The sequence below is a fragment of the Caretta caretta genome, unplaced genomic scaffold (assembly GCF_965140235.1).
Source record: "Caretta caretta isolate rCarCar2 unplaced genomic scaffold, rCarCar1.hap1 Scaffold_32, whole genome shotgun sequence".
Taxonomy (NCBI): Eukaryota; Metazoa; Chordata; order Testudines; family Cheloniidae; genus Caretta; species Caretta caretta.
This window is the reverse complement of record NW_027439746.1, coordinates 23,450-45,553: the sequence shown is the minus strand read 5'-3', so window position 1 is coordinate 45,553 and position 22,104 is coordinate 23,450. Positions and strand designations below refer to the sequence as shown.

Sequence of the window (22,104 nt, the reverse complement as noted above, 5' to 3'; positions counted from 1 at the left end):
GTGGTGCAGAGCCAGGCGTGACGGGGCCCTGATCTCCGTCGGGGGGGGAGGTGGTGCAGAGCCAGGCGTGACGGGGCCCTGATCTCCGTCGGGGGGGGAGGTGGTGCAGAGCCAGGCGTGACGGGGCCCTGATCTCCGTCGGGGGGGGAGGTGGTGCAGAGCCAGGCGTGACGGGGCCCTGATCTCCGTCGGGGGGGGAGGTGGTGCAGAGCCAGGCGTGACGGGGCCCTGATCTCAGTCGGGGGGGGAGGTGGTGCAGAGCCAGGCGTGACGGGGCCCTGATCTCCGTCGGGGGGGGAGGTGGTGCAGAGCCAGGCGTGACGGGGCCCTGATCTCCGTCGGGGGGGGAGGTGGTGCAGAGCCAGGCGTGACGGGGCCCTGATCTCCGTCGGGGGGGGGTTGCAGAGCCAGGCGTGACGGGGCCCTGATCTCCGTCAGGGCGGGGGGGCGGGCTGGGGCTGGTTGGCTCCAGGCAGCGGGGGATGGGACACGGGGCTTTGCCTGACCAGGGGGCACTAGCTCCGTTGGGCCCCAGGGCAGGGGACCAGCTGTTTCCTACGTCCGCCCCCCCAGGCACCAGGAGACGCAGACCCCGAGGCTTTTACAAATGGTGCAGTTTTATTTATTGCTCCAAAATAAAAGCGAATGGAAAACCAGGACAATGCAGGGAGGGGGCGGAAGGGGGGACACGGGAGGGGGAGGGGCCTTACCCCCCCAGCAAGTCCTGCCCCAGAGTGAGCCACCAGGGACGCGGGTGTGTTGGGGAAGAGCCGATCCCTGCCACCTGCCACCCGCCCCCGGGGTGAAAGGCATTTAAAGGGACGTAGCAGAAGAATATGTATCCTCCTACATGTCAATCTTTAAAGGCAATGTCACGGTCTCGCATCATTTCATTGTGCGAATGTCCCTTTAAGGACAAAACACAGGGAGGGGATATACACAGCTGTACCCATCCCTTTAAGAATAACAAAGATAGGAGGACACTTTGAACAGCATCCCTTTGAGGAGAAGTGTCCTCCTGCTTTTTGTCCTTAAAGGGGTGAACATAGAAGTAAATATCCCCCCTGTGTTTTATCCTTAGAGGAATGCTATTAAACTAAATATCCTCCTGTGTTTTAATCCTTAAAGGGGAAGAGGTCAGTTGTAGCTATGTTTTATCCTTAAAGGGATGATGTTTAATTCAGTGTCCTCCTGTCTCTTTTTAGACTCCTTAAAGGGGTGGGTTCTAGGGATATCTATGGGCCAGTGTTTTACTGTTAAAGGTAATGATTAACAATTATGTTTAGCCTTAAAGGAGCACTGTGAAAATAAATGCCCTCCTGCCTGTTTTACCCTCAAAGGGATGAGTTCAGGAGTAACTACCCCCTGCATTTTATGCCTAAAAGGAGCGATGGGGAATTATTTTTACCCTTAAAGAGCTACAACCTCCTACCCTGATTACTCTTAAAGGGATACGGTATAAAAGACGGGAAGGTATTTATTGTTGAAGGGGATCCTGACAAGGAGCAAGGGATAAATACCCCCTGGCTTTTCCCTTAAAGGGAAGGACAGCGTCACAAGACGGGGGCAGGGGGGAGAGGCCTGGTTTGTTATTGGGTGGTCTCTCAGGTGGCCTACGCCATGCTCCAGAGCTCTGCGTGCTAATATATTATTGTAGGGTCTCCTGCAAACCCCAAGGCGGCCGCGCCCCTTCGTTACGACAGGGCCCCGCGGGCCGCAGGGCTTTGTGCATTGTTGTGACTGCAGGGTGGGCCTACGATTGCGACGTGCACCGGGGTGGGGTGGTTTGTCACTGCAGGGTTTCCGACAACGTCCCGTCGGCCTTGGAAGGGGGGGAGAGGGGGGCGGCACAGACCCCGCACCTTGCCGGCCAGGGTGGAGTGAGTAAATAAATGAATAAATAAATAAATAAATAAATAATGAGCCCGGGGGCGGGGTTATAAATTAATTAACTAATTACCGAAGCAGAAAAGTGTGAGCGTTGGCACATGGACCTGGATATGTACAAAGAGGGGGAGGTGGGGGGAGTGGAGAGACAGGACAGGGCCCCGCCACCACGCGCTGCCCCCCCTCAACCCCCCCCCACGTCGTCTCTTCCTTTCCGCCAGACGCCCCCTCGCTCCGGACGGGGCACACGGCCCGTCAGATGGACACTTCATACTCCCTGGTGTCCTGGGGGGCAGAGAGGGGGGAAACACAGCGTCACTTGGGGACTCAGAGCCTCCCCATCCGTTCCGCTCCCCCACATCTGTTCCCAGCCCATCCCCCTCAGCCAATAGCTCCCCCCACACAGCCCCCGGCCCACACTGGCCTCCCCCTCGGGGGGATACAGTGGGGGAGGGGCTCCCACCTAGGGTCGCCAGGTGTCCGGTTTTTGACCGAAACGCCCGGTCGAAAAGGGACCCCGGTGGCTCTGGGCTGTTAAAAGTCCGGTCAGCGGCGCAGTGGGGCGAACCCAGGCTCCCTGCCTGCTCCGGCCCCACGCGGCTCCCGGCGACGACGGGCATGTCCCCGGGGGGCAGGGGTCTCCGGGCACTGCCCCACCCCCAGCACCAGCTCCACAGCTCCCATTGGCTGGGAACCGTGACCAATGGGAGCTGCAGGGCCAGCGCCTGTGGGCGGGGCAGCACAGAGCCCCCGGCCCATCTGCCAAGGGGCCGGAAATGGCGGCTGCTTATGGGAGCCACGCGGCGTGAGGGCAGGGAGGGAGCCTGGCTTAGCCCCACTGCGCCAGCCCTGAGCCCTGTGACGATGTGACTCAGCAGGGAGGGGGGAGTGTTGACCTGGGAATGTGCCCTGGGGAGGGGAGACCTGAGAGCCTGTCACCTGAGCCGGGAGGGGGAGAGGGAGGTAACACTTCTGCCCAGGAATGTGAAGACAGGCTGCAGGAGAGAGCCTGCTGGGTGGGTTTAGTTTCAGTTTGGGGCTGGGTGGAAGAACTCAGGGAACCCCAGGGCTGGGGTCTAAGCTCTCTGCTCCCCCAGAAGGAGTTGACTGAGGGGTCCTGGTTGTACCCACAAGCTCTGTTGTGGACTGTGTTCCTGTTGTCCAATAAACCTTCTGTTTTACTGGCTGGCTGAGAGTCTCAGTGGATCCCAGGAAGAGGGGTGCAGGGCCTGGACTCCCCCACACTCCGTGACAACTGGTGGCAGCGGTGGGATCTACTGCACCCCGTGAACGGCGCTTCCTGCAGTAAGTGACTGGGGAACAGTAAAACGAAGGGGAATTGACGGGGACCAGGCGTGCTGAAGATTCAGAGACGGTTTCGGGGGGCGGTTAACCCCTGGGAATGTGTGACCAGAGAGAAAGACTTTTGCAGTAACAGGGTCCCCCGGGGGATTGCAGCGAGCAGTCCCAGGGGCGGAGGAGTCTGCAGCTCGACCCTGGCAAAGAGGTGGTGACCTCAAGAAGGACTGGCACACTAAGGGCTTTTCCTGGAAACCGTGGGAAGCTGCCCGGCCTGCGAGTGGCCAGCGGGGAGACGTACGCTAAACGCCTTAAGAGTGACCTGGTGGAGCTGTGCAGGCAGAGGGGGCTGCGCATCGGGAGGTCCACCAAGGAACAGCTGATTGCCCAGTTGGAGGAGAGGGATCGCTTGGATGACCCGATCCCTGTCCCTGAGGGGAGCCGCCCGGCAGACGCAGCGTGGGCCCTGGGGCCTGACCGGGCTGGGAGGGGTCAGACTGCTGCCGAGGACATCCCGAGACCCTTCCTACCTATGTCTGGGGGAGGGGTTGGGGGAAGCCCAGCGAATACCGAGGGCACCCTGACCCCAGCACCCAGCAGGGGATCCTCCCGGCGGAGCTCCCCATCCCTGGAGCGGAGGCGGCTGGAATGGGAGAGGGAGATGAAAATGAGGGAGCTGGAGGATCGTGAAAAACAACGTCAACATGAGGAGAAACAACGTCAACATGAGCAGGAGGAGAAGGAGAAACAAAGACAGCACGAACTGGAGCTGGCCAGGCTGAAGAGCAGTGGGGCCCCGGCTGTGGTGAGTGAGGGGGGACCCAAGACTGCAAGGAACTTTGATAAGTGCTTCCTGGCCCAGCGTAAGGAGGGGGAGGACATAGATAGCTTCCTGACGGCCTTTGAGAATGCCTGTGAGCTGCACAGGGTTGACCCTGCAGACAGGCTCCAGTTTCTCACCCCCTTACTGGACCCCAAAGCCGTGGAGGTGTACAGCCGGATGACAGGGCCGGAGGCAGGGGACTATGAACTGTTCAAACAGGCCCTGCTCCGTGAGTTTGGGCTGACCCCCGAGATGTACCGGAGAAGGTTCCGGAGTCAGCGTAAAACGCCTGAGGTCACCTACCTACAACTGGCCAACCGGATGCAGGGGTATGCCCGCAAGTGGACAGCGGGGGCCCGAGCTAAAGAGGACCTGCTTGACCTAATCGTACTGGAGCAGCTGTATGAACAGTGCCCTTCCGACCTGAGGCTGTGGTTGGTGGACAAAAAGCTCGAGAACCCCCAGCACGCAGGGCAGCTGGCCGACGAGTTTGTGAACAGTCGGTCAGGGGGTAGCCGGGAGGAGTCCCAAAAGAACAGGCCCCCCCCGATGCAGAGAGAGAGTCACCAGGGGGCCTCCCAGCGGGGAAATAGGGAGAACCCCCTCCCAAGGGGAACGCCTGGCGTCGGGCCCCTCCGACCCGCTCGAGGGGACCAACGTGACCTGAGCTGCTATCACTGTGGCCAGAGAGGCCACGTACGGTCCCAGTGCCCTGGGCTCAGGGACAAACTGAGCAGACCCAACCTACCCAGGGTTAACTGGGTAGGGACCCAGCTGGACGAGGGGCAGACGACCCAGGCAAGGGGGGCTGCCAGTTTACCACCTGCCCCGGAGGGAAGAGTACCCCAGGCCAGCTCCACCAGAGGGCTGGAGACTCTGGACTCAGGGCGCTCAGTTTACAGGGTGGGCGCGGGGCTGTCCCTCCGGAGAGAGTGCCTTGTTCCCCTGGAGGTGGATGGGAGGAAGGTCAATGGATACTGGGATACGGGTGTGGAGGTGACGCTGGCCCGGCCCGAGGTGGTGGCCCCAGATCGGGTGGTGCCCAACACCTACCTGACCCTGACAGGGGTGGGCGGGACCCCATTTAAGGTGCCCATGGCAAGGGTACACCTGAAATGGGGGGCCAAGGAGGGCCACAAGGATGTGGGGGTACACCACCATTTGCCCACTGAAGTTTTGATGGGGGGAGACCTAGAGGACTGGCCAAGCAAGCCCCAGACCGCCCTGGTTGTGACCCGTAGCCAGAGCCGGCGAGGGCCACTGCTCCCTGACCTCGGGGAGGGTACCGCACCGGAGGCGCAGGACCCTACCCTGGTGGGGAGGGAGGGCCGAGGGGCACGGCTCAGAGAGGCTGAGGCCTCAGACCTGGCCACTGAGGGGGAACCGGGCCCCATCCCTTCCCCAGCTGCTGAGTTCCAGGCCGAGTTGAGGAAAGATCCCTCCTTGCGGAAGCTCAGGGACCTGGCCGACCTCAGGGTGGTACGGACCATGAGGAGAGGCTGCCAGGAGAGGTTCCTGTGGGAGAAGGGGTTCCTGTACCGAGAATGGGCTCCCACAAGGGAAGTAGAGTCCTGTGGGATCAGGAGGCAGCTGGTGGTCCCCCAGAAGTATCGCCGCAGGCTCCTGTACCTAGCCCATGACGTCCCTCTCGCAGGGCACCAGGGAATCCGGCGCACCCGGCAGAGGTTGCTACAGAACTTTTACTGGCCCGGGGTCTTTACCACGGTCCGGCAGTATTGCCGATCCTGTGACCCCTGTCAGAGGGTGGGGAAGGCCCGGGACAAGGGGAAAGCGGCTTTGAGACCTTTGCCCATCATAGAGGAGCCTTTCCAGAAGGTGGCCATGGACATCGTGGGGCCTCTCAGCAGGACGACCCGGTCGGGGAAGAAATACATTCTGGGGGTGGTAGATTTTGCCACCCGCTACCCCGAGGCAGTGCCCTTAGCTTCCATTGAAGCAGACACCGTGGCCGATGCGCTCCTGACCATTTTCAGCCGAGTGGGGTTCCCCAAGGAAGTCTTGACAGACCAAGGCTCCAACTTCATGTCGGCCCTGCTCCGGTGCTTGTGGGAGAAATGTGGGGTCCGGCACGACTGGGCCTCAGCTTATCACCCCCAGTCCAATGGGCTGGTGGAGAGGTTTAACGGGACGCTAAAGATGATGCTGAAAACCTTTATGAACCAGCACCCACAGGATTGGGACAAGTACTTACCTCACCTGCTGTTCGCGTACAGGGAGGTGCCACAGGAGTCTACCGGATTTTCGCCTTTCGAACTGTTATATGGAAGGAGGGTGAGGGGCCCCCTGGACCTGATGAGAGACGAGTGGGAGGGGAAGGCCACTCCCGATGGAGAGTCAGTGGTGGAGTATGTCCTGATCTTCCGAGAGAGACTTGCTGAACTCATGGGCCTGGCCAGGGAGAATCTGGCCAGAGCCCAGAAGAAGCAGAAGGTCTGGTATGACCGCACGGCAAGGGCCCGTGCCTACGCCACCGGGGATCCGGTGATGGTTCTCATCCCAGTGAGAAAGAACAAACTACAGGCCGCCTGGGAGGGCCCTTTCAAGGTCGTCAAGCAGCTCAATGAGGTAAACTATGTGGTGGAGCTGTCGAACCGGGCGCACCACCGCCGGGTGTACCATGTGAATATGATGAAGCCATATTATGCCAGGGGGAATGTGGTGTTGGCCGTGTGTGGACAGTGGGAAGAGCAGGGAGATGACCCTTTAGTAGATCTATTCCCTGGGACCAGAGCTGGTTCCCCCCTGGAAACAATTCCCCTCTCGGATCAGCTAACCCCTGCCCAGCAAGCTGAGGTCAGGGGGCTGCTGCATCCGTACCGACAGCTGTTTTCCAACCAGCCTGGACGCACTAATCTGACTGTCCACCGGGTGCAGACAGGGTCGCACCCGCCGATAAGATGCTCCCCCTTCCGAGTCACAGGGAAAACTGCTCAGGACCTGGAAAGAGAGGTCCGGGACATGCTGGCTTTGGGGGTGATCCAGCCATCGGCCAGCCCTTGGGCCTCGCCGGTGGTGCTGGTCCCCAAAAAGGACGGGTCGGTCCGGTTCTGCGTGGACTATCGGAAGCTCAATGCCATCACTGTATCTGATGCCTACCCCATGCCCAGGCCGGACGAGCTCCTAGACAAACTGGGAGGAGCTCGGTACCTCACCACCATGGACCTTACAAAGGGCTACTGGCAAGTGCCGCTGGATGCAGATGCCCGGCTGAAATCGGCCTTTATCACCCCTCTGGGGCTCTATGAGTTCCTGACCCTGCCGTTCGGCCTCAAGGGAGCGCCGGCCACCTTCCAGCGCCTGGTGGACCAGCTCCTGAGGGGGATGGAGAGTTTTGCCGTGGCGTATATTGATGACATCTGTGTCTTTAGCCAGACCTGGGAGGACCATGTGTCCCAGGTTAGACAAGTGCTGGACCGACTCCAGGGGGCTGGGCTGACTGTAAAAGCGGAGAAGTGCAAGGTGGGGATGGCGGAAGTATCTTACCTGGGCCATCGGGTGGGGAGCGGCCGCCTAAAGCCGGAACCAGCCAAGGTGGAGGTGATCAGAGACTGGCCCACTCCCCACACCAAAAAGCAGGTCCAAGCCTTTATTGGGATGGCAGGATACTACCGAAGATTTGTGCCCCACTTTAGCGCCATAGCCACCCCCATCACTGAGCTATGCAGGAAGGGGAAGCCAGACAAGGTGGTCTGGACCGAGCAGTGCCAGGAGGCTTTCCGGGCGCTGAAGGAGGCTCTGGTCAGTGGCCCAGTTCTGGCAAACCCAGACTTTGACAAGCCCTTTGTGGTGTTCACCGACGCCTCCGACACGGGACTGGGGGCGGTGTTAATGCAGGAGGATGAAAAGGGGGAGAGACACCCCATCGTGTACCTGAGCAAGAAGTTGCTACCCCGGGAGCAACACTACGCGGCCATCGAGAAGGAGTGCCTGGCCATGGTGTGGGCCCTCAAGAAACTAGAGCCCTATCTCTTCGGGCGGCACTTCACCGTGTACACCGACCACTCTCCCCTGACCTGGCTGCACCAGATGAAAGGAGCCAACGCCAAGCTCCTGAGATGGAGCCTGCTCCTGCAGGATTACGACATGGACGTGGTCCACGTGAAGGGAAGTGCCAACCTGATAGCGGATGCGCTGTCCCGGAGAGGGGGCCCCGAACTTCCCCAGGTCACTGGTCACAGTGACCCCGCTCAGTTCAGTCTCGAAGGGGGGAGAGATGTGAGGATGTGACGCAGCAGGGAGGGGGGAGTGTTGACCTGGGAATGTGCCCTGGGGAGGGGAGACCTGAGAGCCTGTCCCCTGAGCCGGGAGGGGGAGGGGGAGGTAACACCTCTGCCCGGGAATGTGAACAGAGGCTGCAGCAGGGAACCTGCTGGGTGAGTGGAGTTGGCAGTTGGGAGGCTGGGGGGGAGGAACACAGGGAACCCCAGGGCTGGGGTCTAAGCTCCCTGCTCCCCCAGAAGGACGTGATTGAGGGGTCCTGGTTGTACCCACAAGCTCTGTTGTGGACTGTGTTCCTGTTGTCCAATAAACCTTCTGTTTTACTGGCTGGCTGAGAGTCTCAGTGGATCCCAGGAAGAGGGGTGCAGGGCCTGGACTCCCCCACACTCCGTGACAAGCCCCCTCCCGCACCCCACACCCCCTGCCCCAGGTCGGAACCCCCTCCCGCACCCTAAACCCCTTCCCGGAGCCCGCACCCCGAACCCCCTGCCCCAGCCCTGAGCCCCCTCCCGCACCCTAACTCCCTCCTGTGCCCCACACCCCCTGCCCCAGGTCGGAACCCCCCCACACACCCTAAACCCCTTCCCGGAGCCTGCACCCCGAACCCCCTGCCCCAGCCCTGAGCCCGCACCCCCTGCCGCACCCAAACCCCCTGCGCCAGCCCAGTGAAAGAGAGAGTGGGGGAGAGCGAGCGATGGAGGGAAGGGGGCTGGAGTGAGTGGGGGCGGGGCATCGGGGAGGAGGCGGGGCATCAGGGAGGGGGTTTTCGGTTTCGTGCGATTAGGAAGTTGGCAGCCTGACGCCCTGGGGGGCGACTCACCCCAGCCTCGTACAGCGGGTTGCTGAAGTCGGACTCCACGGTGATGGGCCTGTAGCTGTGGGAGCTGGAGAAGCCAAACAGGGACTTGCCCTGGAACCTGGCACAGAGACGTGGGGGGGTGAGAACCACACGGGGGACCCGGCCCCGCCCCACGGGCGACAGGGCCACCGCCCCTTTAAGAGTCTCCAGCTCCACCCCCAACGAATATCATTCCACCCCCATTCCAACCCGCCCCTTTAAGACTCCAAAGCCCCGCCCTCAATGATCACCCTGCCCCTTTAAGAGCCCCAAGCCCTGCCTCCCAGCTGCCACACCCTCTGTCCTCATTGGCTGTGACTTACTTAGTGTAATAGACGTAAATGCCGCCAATCAGGAGAATGACCAGGATGATTGGCAGGAAGATCGCCAGGGCGATGTTACCCCCCTCCATCTGGTGGGAGGGGTCTGTTGTCTGGGTGACTGCACAGAGACAGGCGGCCAATCAGAGAGGACAAAACCAATGACATCATAGCATCCCTGTCCCGTTCCCTGCAGCATCCCCGAGTGTCGCACTGGGACCAGCAGTGACGGCCAGGGGAGAGCGCCCCCCGCTGAGCCCCCCTGCCCCACGGCGCCCCCCGCCGAGCCCCCCGCCCCACACTGAGCCCCCCGCCGAGCCTCCCGCCCCACGGCGCCCCCCTGCCCCACAGCGCCGCCCGCTGAGCCCCCCTGCCCCACGGCGCCCCCCGCTGAGCCCCCCGCCCCACGGCGCCCCCCGCTGAGCCCCCCACTGAGCCCCCCGCCCCACGGCGCCCCCCGCTGAGCCCCCCTGCCCCACGGCACCCCCCGCCGAGCCCCCCGCCCCACACTGAGCCCCCCGCCGAGCCCCCCGCCCCACGGCGCCCCCCTGCCCCACAGCGCCGCCCGCTGAGCCCCCCTGCCCCACGGCGCCCCTCGCTGAGCCCCCCTGCTCCACGGCGCCCCCCGCTGAGCCCCCCGCCCCACGGCGCCCCCCGCTGAGCCCCCCGCCCCACGGCGCCCCCCGCTGAGCCCCCCGCTGAGCCCCCCGCCCCACGGCGCCCCCCGCTGAGCCCCCCACTGAGCCCCCCGCCCCACGGCGCACCCCGCTGAGCCCCCCTGCCCCACAGCGCCCCCCGCTGAGCCCCCCGCCCCACGGCGCCCCCCGCCCCACGGCGCCCCCCGCTGAGCCCCCTGCCCCACAGTGCCCCCTCGAGCCCACCTGCTCCCTGCCCCACTGAGCCCCCTGCTCCACGGCGCCCCATGCTGAGCCCCCTGCTGAGCCCCCCGCCCCACGGTGTCCCCCGCTGAGTCCCCTGCCCCACAGTGCCCCCTCGAGCCCACCTGCTCCCTGCCCCACTGAGCCCCCTGCCCCATGGTGCCCCACCCTGAGCCCCCTGCCCCACGGTGCCCCCCCAAGCCCACCTGCTCCCTGCCCTACGGCGCCCCCCACTGAGCCCTCCGCCCCACGGTGACCCCCCGCTGAGCCCCCCACTGAGCCCCCTGCCCCACAGCGTCCCTGCTGAGCCCCCCTGCTCCCTGCCACCCCGCGCTGAGCCTCCCACTCCACAGTGCGCCCCGCTGACCCCCCTGCCCCACAGCACCCCCCACTGAGCCCCCCCGCTCCCAGCCCCACAGAGCCACCTACGGAGCCCCTTGTGCCTGTAATTTAAATGACCTTCTAGCTTCCGGTCGTCCAGTAACTCCTCATACGCCACTGAGAACAGAGCAGAGAAAGACTTAGAGGAGAACCAAGGGGCTGCGGGTCGGGAGTGAGGGGCACCGGCAGGGCTGGGGGGGCAGGGCTGGGGTATCAGGGGCTGCGGGTCGGGAGTGAGGGGCACCGGCAGAGCTGGGTGGAGGCAGGGCTGGGCTGGCAGGGGGCTGCGGGTCGGGAGTGAGGGGCACCGGCAGAGCTGGGGGGGGCTGGGCTGGCAGGGGGCTGCGGGTCAGGAGTGAGGGGCACCGGCAGAGCTGGGTGGAGGCAGGGCTGGCAGGGGGCTGCGGGTCAGGAGTGAGGGGCACCGGCAGGGCTGGGGGGGCAGGGCTGGGGTATCAGGGGCTGCGGGTCAGGAGTGAGGGGCACCGGCAGAGCTGGGTGGGGGCAGGGCTGGGCTAGCAGGGGGCTGCGGGTCGGGAGCGGGGGGCACGGCAGGGCGGGGCCACGGCGGGGGGGCAGGGCGGGGGGCACGGCAGGCCGGGGGGCTGCGGGTCGGGAGCGGGGGGCACGGCAGGCCGGGGGGCGGTACCTTTGCAGAGGGGCGGCTGGCTGGTCCACTGGGACGGGTGCCCCGCAAGGCAGGTGATGGTCACCTCCCCGATGAGCTCGAAGCCCTCGTAGCAGAAGAAACGCAGCGACTCGCCCGCCTGGTAGTGATGCTTGTAGAGCGTCTGGTAGCCGTTCTCGGGGACGCCGGGGTTCAGACACGGCTCGTACTTCACTGCCAGAGAGAGAGAGCCCTCGACGCTGCCCCCCTGCGGCGCCCCCACTCCCCACCCGCAGCCCCCCAGCCCTGCCGGTGCCCCTCACTCCCCACCCGCAGCCCTGCCGGTGCCCCTCACTCCCCACCCGCAGCCCCCCAGCCCTGCCGGTGCCCCTCACTCCCCACCCGCAGCCCCCCAGCCCTGCTGGTGCCCCTCACTCCCCACCCGCAGCCCTGCCGGTGCCCCTCACTCCCCACCCGCAGGCCCCCAGCCCTGCCGGTGCCCCTCACTCCCCACCCGCAGCCCCCTGCACTCACAGACACACTTGGGGACGCGGTCGCTCCATTTGGGGGTTCCAGTGTCGCGGTTGTAGCAGGTCAGGGTGCTGCTCCCCTCCACCACGTAGCCCTCGTGGCAGAAGTACTGGACGTGGGAGCCGATGGAGAAGCGTCGGTCTGAGACGCTTCGCTTCCCGTTGGCGATCTCCCCCGGGTCAGCACAGTTCACGACTGTGGGGGGAGGAAGCAACAGGGTATGAGACACCCGGACACATACTCGGGCTCCCCCAAGTCAGGACAGAGACTCAGCCGCGACCTTGGACTGAAGCACTAAACTGGTGGCTGCAGTGGGATCCCAAGAGTCTTTCATTGGCCTGGGTGGCGGGAGCCGTGACCTCGCCCCTGGGATGGTGGCAGGGGCCACAACACCATCACTGGTGTGAGATGTACGATACCCAACCTGGAACTTTGTGGCTAAGGTCCCCTGCAGGAGGAAAGGACGCTCCCCTTTTCCTGCGTCTGAGATGGGATTTGAATTCACAACCTGGCCTCCAGCCCTAGCTGGGGATTTGTTCAGTAGTGGTGGCAGAAGTGGGATACCTCACTGCACCACCCCCGGCCAGGGGGTCTCATTGTAGGGAGGGGATACTCTTTTGGCACTGTGCTGAGATTCCAACTGGGAAGCTTGGCTCTGAGCCTCAGACAGGGGCAGGTCCCTCTCTCCTGCTCCCCCGGCATGGGCTCTCCCCAGACAGGGTGAGCCCTAGGATGGGTCTCAGGAAAGGGAGTGGACTCCCCCTTTTGGTGCAAAAGGCAGGCACCTTAGCACTGAGCCCCAGCCTGAGGTAGCCTAAGGACTGGTGGCAGTAGTGGGATACCCAGCTGTGCTACTATTGGTAGCAGTGGGATGGCTGGCCGTCGTGGCTGGGAGACTTGGTACTCCCGGCCACTCTGTTGTTGGTACTATGGGATCCCTGATTGTGCTGCAGTAGCAATGGGGTTACCAGGCTACCCTGTTAAGTAGCCAAGGGATAACGGGGGGTGGGGAGGAAGTGGCAGGAAGTAGATCATGGTGAGGAGACAGGAATGGGAGGGACAGAGGGATACCTGGCCATGCCATTGGTGGGAGAGGTGTGATCCAAACTCAGACCCACTGGGGGTTGGGATGCCTGGCTGCGCTATTGGTGGGAGTAGTGGGATCCAAAGGCAGCCCATGGGACTAAGGGTCCCAGGAGAGATGGGGGGCAGGGATCACTCACTCTTCTGGCAAGTGGGGGGGCTGTTGCTCCAGGCCAGGTCCCACTGGCAGGTGAGGATGTCGGAGCCGACGATGTCATAGCCCGGCTCACACTGGTAGGTGAGCACCGTGCCCCGGATGGCGGCCGCGTGCGAGGCCGTGCGCCAGCCAAACTCCACCTCTGGCAGCTCCGGGCACGTGTCGTTCCGGGGCACCTCTAGGGGTGGAGAGGTGAGGGGGGGCAGGGTTCCCTTCCTGCCACCCCCTGGCCCCCACCCTCCTCCAGCCTGGATCCCCCTTCAGCCTCCCACCCCTCATCTCCTGCTGCCTCAGAACCCCCCCGCCAGCGCTCCTGTCCCCTGCCCTCATTCCTCTCATCCCCCATCCATCTGACCCCCTTGTGCCTCCCTGCTGCCTCTGTACCCCCTCCCAGCCGACTCCTCCTCCCTCCTTAACCTCCCCCCACCCCCACTGCCTCGCCGACCCCCTGTATGGGCCCTACCGGAGAAGCGGATGAGGAAGCCCTGGCTCAGGCCAAAGAGGGGGTCGCTGGGGTCCGACTGGAACTGCAGCGTGGCGGCGCTGGCCGAGGTGTAGAGGCGGAAGCGGGGGTGGGTGCCCATGTACTGCCCCAGCACCCGGCCCGTCAGGTCCTCGCCGTCCAGCACCGTCAGCACATCGCTCTTCCGGATGTTTAGGCTGTGGGGGGTGGGAGGGTGTCAGGAGGCTAGAGAGTGAGACCGGGGACCAGGGCAGCAATGGGAGGTTATGGAGTCAGAGGGGAGCGATGGGGTACATTGGTGTCAGTGGTGGGATACCTGACAGCACAGTTGGTGAGAGAAGTGGGATGACGGGGGGAAATGGGTCATGACAGCAGAAAAATTGGGGGGGCTTGGCGGCTCAGGACAGAAGGGAAGGAGGAAGGTTTCTGGGGGGGGGGGGGGTGGTACCTACATTTCAATGTCCAGCAGGACCCGTTTCTCCTCCTGCACCCGGATATTCCAGACACAGTCCTGGCCTTTGCCGTAGCTCTGGGGCCAGTCGGGGGAGAGCACCACGCCGGCCGGGTCGGACAGCTCCCCCCCACACAGCGCTGTGGAGAGCATCAGTGTCATCGGGGCCTGCGGGTCGGGAGCGAGGGGCGCCGCAGGGGGGCCGTGGGTCGGGAGCGAGGGGCGCCGCGGGGGAGGGGGGGCCGTGGGTCGGGAGCGGGGGGCGCCGCGGGGGGAGGGGGGGCCGCGGGTCGGGAGCGGGGGGCGCCGCGGGGGGAGGGGGGGGCCGCGGGGGGGAGGGGGGGCTGCGGGTCGGGAGCGAGGGACGCTGCGGGGAGAGGGGGGCTGCGGGTCGGGAGCGAGGGGGGCCGCGGGTCAGGAGCGAGGGGCGCCGCGGGGGGAGGGGGGGCTGCGGGTCGGGAGCGGGGGGGCGCCGCGGGGGGAGGGGGGGGCTGCGGGTCGGGAGCGGGGGGGCGCCGCGGGGGGAGGGGGGGCTGCGGGTCGGGAGTGGGGGGCGCCGCGGGGGGAGGGAGGCCGCGGGTCAGGAGCGGGGGGCGCCGCGGGGGGGGAGGGGGGGGCCGCCGGGGGGGAGGGGGGGGCTGCGGGTCGGGAGCGGGGGGGCGCCGCGGGGGGGAGGGGGGCCGCGGGTCGGGAGCGGGGGGCGCCGCGGGGGGGAGGGGGGGGCTGCGGGTCGGGAGCGGGGGGGCGCCGCGGGGGGGAGGGGCGCCGCGGGGGGAGGGGGGGCCGCGGGTCGGGAGCGGGGGGCGCTGCGGGGGGGAGGGGGGGGCCCCGCGGGGGGGAGGGGGGGCCGCGGGTCGGGAGCGGGGGGCGTTACCTTTGCAGGTGGGCTCGCTCTCGTTCCAGTGGGGGTCCGAGGGGTCGACGCACTCGATGGTGGCCGGGCCCTGCTCCAGCATGTAGCCGGCACTGCAGGCGAACTCCACCTGCGCCCCCACCCGGTACAGCGGGTCCGACGTGCTGAAGTTCCCATGCGCCAGGAAGGGCTCGTAGCATCGGTCCTCGTCAAAGGCTGCCAGCAGGGGGAGCCGAGTCAGAGAGAGCAGGGGGCTGCGGGTACCGGGCTGGGCCGCCAGGGGGCAGCGGGGAGGGGGGGGTGGTGCCCGGCCCGGCCGGCGGCGGGGGGGCAGCGGGGAGGGGGGGGTGGTGCCCGGCCCAGCCGGCGGCGGGGGGGCAGCGGGGAGGGGGGGGTGGTGCCCCGGCCCGGCCGGCGGCGGGGGGCAGCGGGGAGGGGGGGTGGTGCCCGGCCCAGCCGGCGGCGGGGGGCAGCGGGGAGGGGGGGGTGCCCGGCCCGGCCGGCGGGGGGCGGCAGAGACCACGTGGAGCGGGCCGGGGGACCGGCGGGGGGCGGCGGAGACCACGTGGAGCGGGCCGGGGGGCCGGCGGGGGCGGCGGAGACCACGTGGAGCGGGCCGGGGGGGCCGGCGGAGACCACGTGGAGCAGGCCGGGGGGCCGGCGGAGACCACGTGGAGCAGGCCGGGGGGCCGGCGGAGACCACGTGGAGCGGGCCGGGGGGGCCGGCGGGGGGCAGGGGTCTCACCCTCGTAGCGCAGCCCCAGGATGAGGGGGGGCCCCGGGGCTCTCGGACACCAGCTCCAGGAAGAGGGACTGGGCGTCGCTGAGCAGGCCCCGCTCCGGCACGTCGTCCATGTCCGAGTCGTAGATCAGGGGGGAGAGCCGGCTGCTGCCGCTGCGGATCACCAGCCTGGGGGGCCGGGGGGGTCAGGGGGGTCAGGGGGCGCGGCCTGCGCCCCCACCCCCGCCCAGCCCCCTGCCGCCGCCTGCCCTGTCCAAACCCCCAACTCCCCCCGCATCCCCTGCCCCCTCCCCCAACTCCCGCCACACTCCTGCCCCTCGCCCACGGCCCCCCAACTCCCGCCACTCTCCTGCCCCTCGCCCACGGCCCCCCAACTCCCGCCACTCTCCTGCCCCTCGCCCACGGCCCCCCAACTCCCGCCACTCTCCTGCCCCTCGCCCACGGCCCCCCGGCCCCCCCCAACTCCCGCCACTCTCCTGCCCCTCGCCCATGGCCCCCCCCAGTTATTGGGGGTCACCGCCCAGCCCCCCAGCCTGCTCACCGGTCGTTGTCCTCGTCCAGCGCCAGGCGCTCGAAATGCAGGTGCAGGCGCTGCCCGTCGGGCGCCTCCAGCAGCCAGCGGCAGGTCAGGTTGGTGCCGCGCCCGCCCGGCCCCTCGGGGGCCACGATGCGCCCGTGGGAGGCGTTCCGCACGGCCCCCCCGCAGGCCACTGGGGGGAGAGGCAGGGGGTGAGGCGCGGAGCCGGGGCGCCCCCCGCAGGGCCCCCCTGTCCCCGCAATTTCACCCCCCACTGGGCCTTCCCTTGCCCCCAGCCCCCGCGTGCCCCAGCCCCCCCTCCTGCACCCTGCCCCGGCGGGGGCGGGGCTCACCCTGGCAGGCGGGGCTGGGGCGGCTCCAGTGGGGGCGGCTGGCGTTGAGGCAGATCGAGGTCTCCTCCCCCCGCAGCCGGAAGCCCGGCTCGCACTTAAAGGTGGCGGCACCGCCGGGGTGCAGGTCGGTGACGCTCACGGCCCCGTTCTCCGGCCGGCTGGGGAAGCCGCAGCTCAGCAGAAAAGCTGGGGAGGGAGAGACACGGGTGAGGAGAAGAAAACCTTTTCCGTCTGGAGGACAAAAACCGAAAGGAAATAACTGTCTGGGGGACCAAAAAAAACATTTTTTTTTTTTTTTTACTCTGGAGCCGCCTGTTAAAGGGCAGCTGGAGCGTGCGGGGAACTCCCATGGTGCTTGGCTTCTTAAAGGGACGGTAGAGGAACATTGGTTGCATTTGGCCCTCATTAAAGGGACGGTGAGAGAGTCATCTCACTGTTTGCTCTTAAAGGGACACCATGATTCACTCCTCCCCTTTAAGGGAAGGTACATTTGTTCCTCCTCCCCTCCCTCTCTTAAAGGGATGGGGGACTCGCCCCATCCTCTACCTGGGACAAGGACGGCAGGACTCACCCCCGTCAGCCTATCATCCCCTTTAAGACAAGGGGGGGCCTTTCAAGCACTCACCTCTTAAAGGGACGGCAGCCAACGTTCAAGGGGCAGAGGAAAGGATCCAACGCCCACCCCTTAAAGGGGTGGGGGCAAATGTCCATGCCCAACCGTTAAAGGGGTGGTGGAAAGAGTCCCCGCCCCCTGCTCATTAAAGGGGCGGCCCTTACCCTGGTAGTGAAACTTGAAGACGCTGGGGGCGCTGGCGTGGTCGCTCTGGAAGTGGATCAGCACCTGATTGGTCGGGCTGCGGATCACCTGACCCTCCACCATCAGGGACTCGTTGGCCAGGACGGCCGGCGTCTCGCCGCCCAGCCCCTCCACGGTGAGGGAATCATCCTTGGACAGGTTCAGGGTCTGCACCTGGGGGGTCGGGGGGCAGGGTCAGAACCCAGGACCCCGGAGCCCCCTGGCGCCCCCTCACCCCGCAACACACCCTGGGCCAGATCAACCCCCCAACGTCCCCCCATCGCCTCCTGCCCCAACTTCCCCAGCTCAGCCCCCCAACATCCTCAGCCCCCCGGACTGGCCTCTCCTGCCCCCCCAGTCCAGCCCCCACCATTCACTTCCCCCCACCCTGCCAACACCCCTTCCCGCCAAACCAGCTCCCAGCCCCCCCTCCCTCCTTCCTGCCCCCCTTACCTGCACCTCGACCCCGTAGCCCATGTAGACCCGGATGCTGTAGGTACAGTCCAGCCCCCCGTAGAACGCGGCCCCCACATAATCCGGGGACTCCACGTAGCCCTCCACCTCCGAGATGTTGTTACTGCAAAGGACTGTGGGAAGGGGAAACTGAGTCAGACAAAACTGGAATTCTTCTCCCCACCACGAGCTGGCCAGTTCCTGCCCTGGGGTCAGCGCCCCCTAGAGGGGAAAGCCCCTGCCCCATCCCCTGCCCTCCCCACAAGCCAATCCCTGAAGCCCCTAGAGGACCAGGGCCCCCCTCACCGGGCGCGTGCACCGTGGTGATGGTCGTCGTAGTGATGAGCGTTGTCGTGGTTTCCTCGTCGCCCTCAGGGACGTAGGTTGTCATGGCGACATGGCCCCCCGCATCGCCCCCTGCAGGAGGGGGCAGCAGGCGCAGGGGGGCGGCGGTGGAGCCCGGGGGGGTGGTGAGGAAGCTGGGGGCCCCCGGGGCGGTGGGCTGCGGGGGCAGCACGGCCGTGGTGAGCGGGGAGGCCGCATCCGGGCCGAGGACCCCGGAGTTCAGGCACTGAGGGGGCGATGGGGAGGCCGGGGGTCGCGGGGCCGAGGGGCTGCCTGGGGGGAGAGGGGGGCAGGCGGTGAGAGCAGCCCAGCCCCCCATCTCCCCCAACCCCCCACTGAGCCATCCCACCCCATCTCTCCTGCGCCCCCCAGCCATCTGCCCCCACTTCCCCAGCCCCCTACCGAGCCACCCCACCCACCTCACCCATCTACCCCACTTCCCCAGCCCCCCGTCTCCCCCAAGTCCTCACCTAGCCCCCCACCCCCATGCATGTGCCCCTCCCTCCTCTATTTCCACCCCACAGCGTCCACCTGCTCCCCCTCCCCCACTGATCCCACACACCTTCCCCCAGCCCCCCACCCATTCCCCTGGAGCCTCCCCTGCCCCCAGTTCCCTCCCCCTCTTCTCTACTTCCTACCGCCTCAGCACAATGCAGACCCCCCCCCACAGAACACCCCCAGGGAGTGTCACCCTCCCAGCCCCCCATGCCCCACACATAGCCGGGGGGGAAGGGGAACTCACCGTGGGGGGGCTCGGCCTGCCCCAGAAACTCCTTCTTCAGCAGGACGCCCTGCAGCAGCTCGGACAGACCCTCGGGGACCCCAGGGGGAGGCGCGGAGCCCCCCAGGGCTGAGCCCCCAGCTGGGCCCCCCAGCGACAAGGCCTGTAGCTGCGGGGAGGGGCTCACGGGGGTCTCATCCTTCAGCGGCAGCCCTGAGGAGCAAGGGGTTAAACAAGAGAGAGATGCCCCAGCTCTGCCGGTGCCCCTCACTCCCGACCCACAGCCCCCCGCTAGCCCAGCCCTGCCCCCCAGCCCCGCCTGTGCCCCTCACTCCCGACCCGCAGCCCCCCGCTAGCCCAGCCCTGCCCCCCAGCCCCGCCGGTGCCCCTCACTCCCGACCCGCAGCCCCCCGCTAGCCCAGCCCTGCCCCCCAGCCCCGCCGGTGCCCCTCACTCCCGACCCGCAGCCCCTCGCTAGCCCAGCCCTGCCCCCCAGCCCCGCCGGTGCCCCTCACTCCCGACCCGCAGCCCCCCGCTAGCCCAGCCCTGCCCCCCAGCCCCGCCGGTGCCCCTCACTCCCGACCCTCAGCCCCCCGCTAGCCCAGTCCTGCCCCCCAGCCCCGCCGGTGCCCCTCACTCCCGACCCGCAGCCCCCCGCTAGCCCAGTCCTGCCCCCCAGCCCCGCCGGTGCCCCTCACTCCCGACCCGCAGCCCCCCGCTAGCCCAGTCCTGCCCCCCAGCCCCGCCGGTGCCCCTCACTCCCGACCCGCAGCCCCCCGCTAGCCCAGTCCTGCCCCCAGAGCCCTGCCGGTCGGGAGCGAGGGGCTCCGCGCTGTCTGTCCCCCACACGCGCGGCTGGGCTGATGTGACGAGCGCGGCTGTGGCAGCCCCGGCCCGCGGGGGGCAGGCGGGTGACAGGCCTGGGCAGCTGCCGGCCAGATGCTAATTGCTCTGAACGTGGCACATTACAGGATGCGGCTCCCTGAGAGAACAGGGATCCCTGCCCAGCCCCGGCGCCCTGACACGGCCCAGCCCCCCTGAGCCAGCCAGGCCCTGCTCCCCGGCCCATCCCGCCCCCCTGAGCCAGCCAGGCCCTGCCCCTGCCCCAACCTGCCCCCCTGAGCCAGCCAGGCCCTGCTCCCCGGCCCATCCCGCCCCCCTGAGCCAGCCAGGCCCTGCCCCTGCCCCAACCTGCCCCCCTGAGCCAGCCAGGCCCTGCTCCCCGGCCCATCCCGCCCCCCTGAGCCAGCCAGGCCCTGCCCCTGCCCCAACCTGCCCCCCTGAGCCAGCCAGGCCCTGCCCCAGCCCCAACCTGCCCCCCTGAGCCAGCCAGGCCCTGCTCCCCGGCCCATCCCGCCCCCCTGAGCCAGCCAGGCCCTGCCCCAGCCCCAACCTGCCCCCCTGAGCCAGCCAGGCCCTGCCCCAGCCCCAACCCGCCCCCCTGAGCCAGCCAGGCCCTGCTCCCCGGCCCATCCCGCCCCCCTGAGCCAGCCAGGCCCTGCCCCTGCCCCAACCTGCCCCCCTGAGCCAGCCAGGCCCTGCCCCAGCCCCAACCCGCCCCCCTGAGCCAGCCAGGCCCTGCCCCAGCCCCAACCTGCCCCCCTGAGCCAGCCAGGCCCTGCCCCAGCCCCAACCCGCCCCCCTGAGCCAGCCAGGCCCTGCTCCCCGGCCCATCCCGCCCCCCTGAGCCAGCCAGGCCCTGCCCCTGCCCCAACCTGCCCCCCTGAGCCAGCCAGGCCCTGCCCCAGCCCCAACCCGCCCCCCTGAGCCAGCCAGGCCCTGCCCCAGCCCCAACCCGCCCCCCTGAGCCAGCCAGGCCCTGCTCCCCGGCCCATCCCGCCCCCCTGAGCCAGCCAGGCCCTGCCCCTGCCCCAACCTGCCCCCCTGAGCCAGCCAGGCCCTGCCCCTGCCCCAACCTGCCCCCCTGAGCCAGCCAGGCCCTGCCCCAGCCCCAACCTGCCCCCCTGAGCCAGCCAGGCCCTGCTCCCCGGCCCATCCCGCCCCCCTGAGCCAGCCAGGCCCTGCCCCTGCCCCAACCTGCCCCCCTGAGCCAGCCAGGCCCTGCCCCTGCCCCAACCTGCCCCCCTGAGCCAGCCAGGCCCTGCCCCAGCCCCAACCTGCCCCCCTGAGCCAGCCAGGCCCTGCTCCCCGGCCCATCCCGCCCCCCTGAGCCAGCCAGGCCCTGCCCCAGCCCCAACCCGCCCCCCTGAGCCAGCCAGGCCCTGCCCCAGCCCCAACCCGCCCCCCTGAGCCAGCCAGGCCCTGCCCCAGCCCCAACCCGCCCCCCTGAGCCAGCCAGGCCCTGCCCCAGCCCCAACCCGCCCCCCTGAGCCAGCCAGGCCCTGCCCCAGCCCCAACCCGCCCCCCTGAGCCAGCCAGGCCCTGCTCCCCGGCCCATCCCGCCCCCCTGAGCCAGCCAGGCCCTGCCCCAGCCCCAACCCGCCCCCCTGAGCCAGCCAGGCCCTGCCCCAGCCCCAACCCGCCCCCCTGAGCCAGCCAGGCCCTGCTCCCCGGCCCATCCTGCCCCCCTGACCTCGCCAGGCCCTGCCCCAGGGTGGGTGGGAGCCGGCGCCCCCCAGAGGGGACAGGCCGAGGTGCCCAGGCAGGAGAGGCTGGATCCAGTGGAAATTGCTTGGGAATTAGGAGGGACACCTGGGTTCCTGCCCCATATCTTGGGGCAACGCAGAACAGCCCCTTCTCGTTGCCGGGTCTCTGCCCGTGGCATAGCCCCTGCCCAGCCCCCCCAGCCCTCGATCCTGCGCCCTGACCCCCACAATCTCCATCCACCGGCACCCCGCAGCCAACATGGGGGCGCTGCTTGGGGTGTCCTGGCGGTCCTGATGGCTCCATGCCTCGCTAGGGGTCTGGCACCCCCAATGATAGTGAGTCACCCGTTCACTAACCCCCCACTCCCTTTGCCTTCCCGTCCCCCTACACCCGCCCCCCCCATTTCCATCCCCTCCGCACCCCCAAACCTGCGCCCCCTTCGCGACCCCCAGGCGCCCCCTCTCCTCCCCAGCCAGCCGCGCGCAAAGGGCCGGTCCCCTCCCGCCCCCCATCGCCGCGCTTCCCCCGGCCCCCCCGCTCCGCAGCCCCCCGACCTGGGAGCAGAGGCGCCGAGCCCAGCAGCAGCAGGAGCCAGGACGCGAGCGGCCCGGCGCAGCCCATGGCCGGTGTCTGCAGACCCGCCGCCCCTCCCGGGCTCTGCGCCGCGGCTGCACCGGCTGCCGGGCGCCTCTGCAAGGGGACGGCGCCGCCGGCTTGGGCGGGGGCTGCTGCCAACTGCGCTCGGCAGCTCCCCCGCCTCCCCGGCGCCGCCCCCGCGCTGCGGGGCCCCCCAACCGGGCGCCCCCCGGGGCCGGATCCC

General features: G+C 67.8%; 1 protein-coding gene across 1 annotated transcript; it reads right to left on the bottom strand.

Moving 5' to 3' along the window:
- Nucleotides 1–599: 599 nt before the first annotated feature.
- Nucleotides 600–22,091, bottom strand: SEZ6L2 (seizure related 6 homolog like 2). The gene is given in 19 exon segments (XM_048852473.2): nucleotides 600–2,172; nucleotides 9,069–9,165; nucleotides 9,410–9,527; nucleotides 10,714–10,782; nucleotides 11,315–11,506; nucleotides 11,807–11,998; nucleotides 13,027–13,221; nucleotides 13,507–13,703; nucleotides 13,959–14,097; nucleotides 14,832–15,026; nucleotides 15,556–15,592; nucleotides 15,594–15,720; nucleotides 16,094–16,262; nucleotides 16,423–16,608; nucleotides 17,200–17,392; nucleotides 17,672–17,805; nucleotides 17,978–18,289; nucleotides 18,759–18,950; nucleotides 21,839–22,091. Coding segments are annotated over 19 exon segments (2,841 nt in total). The 5' UTR covers nucleotides 21,906–22,091; the 3' UTR covers nucleotides 600–2,142.
- Nucleotides 22,092–22,104: the final 13 nt, after the last annotated feature.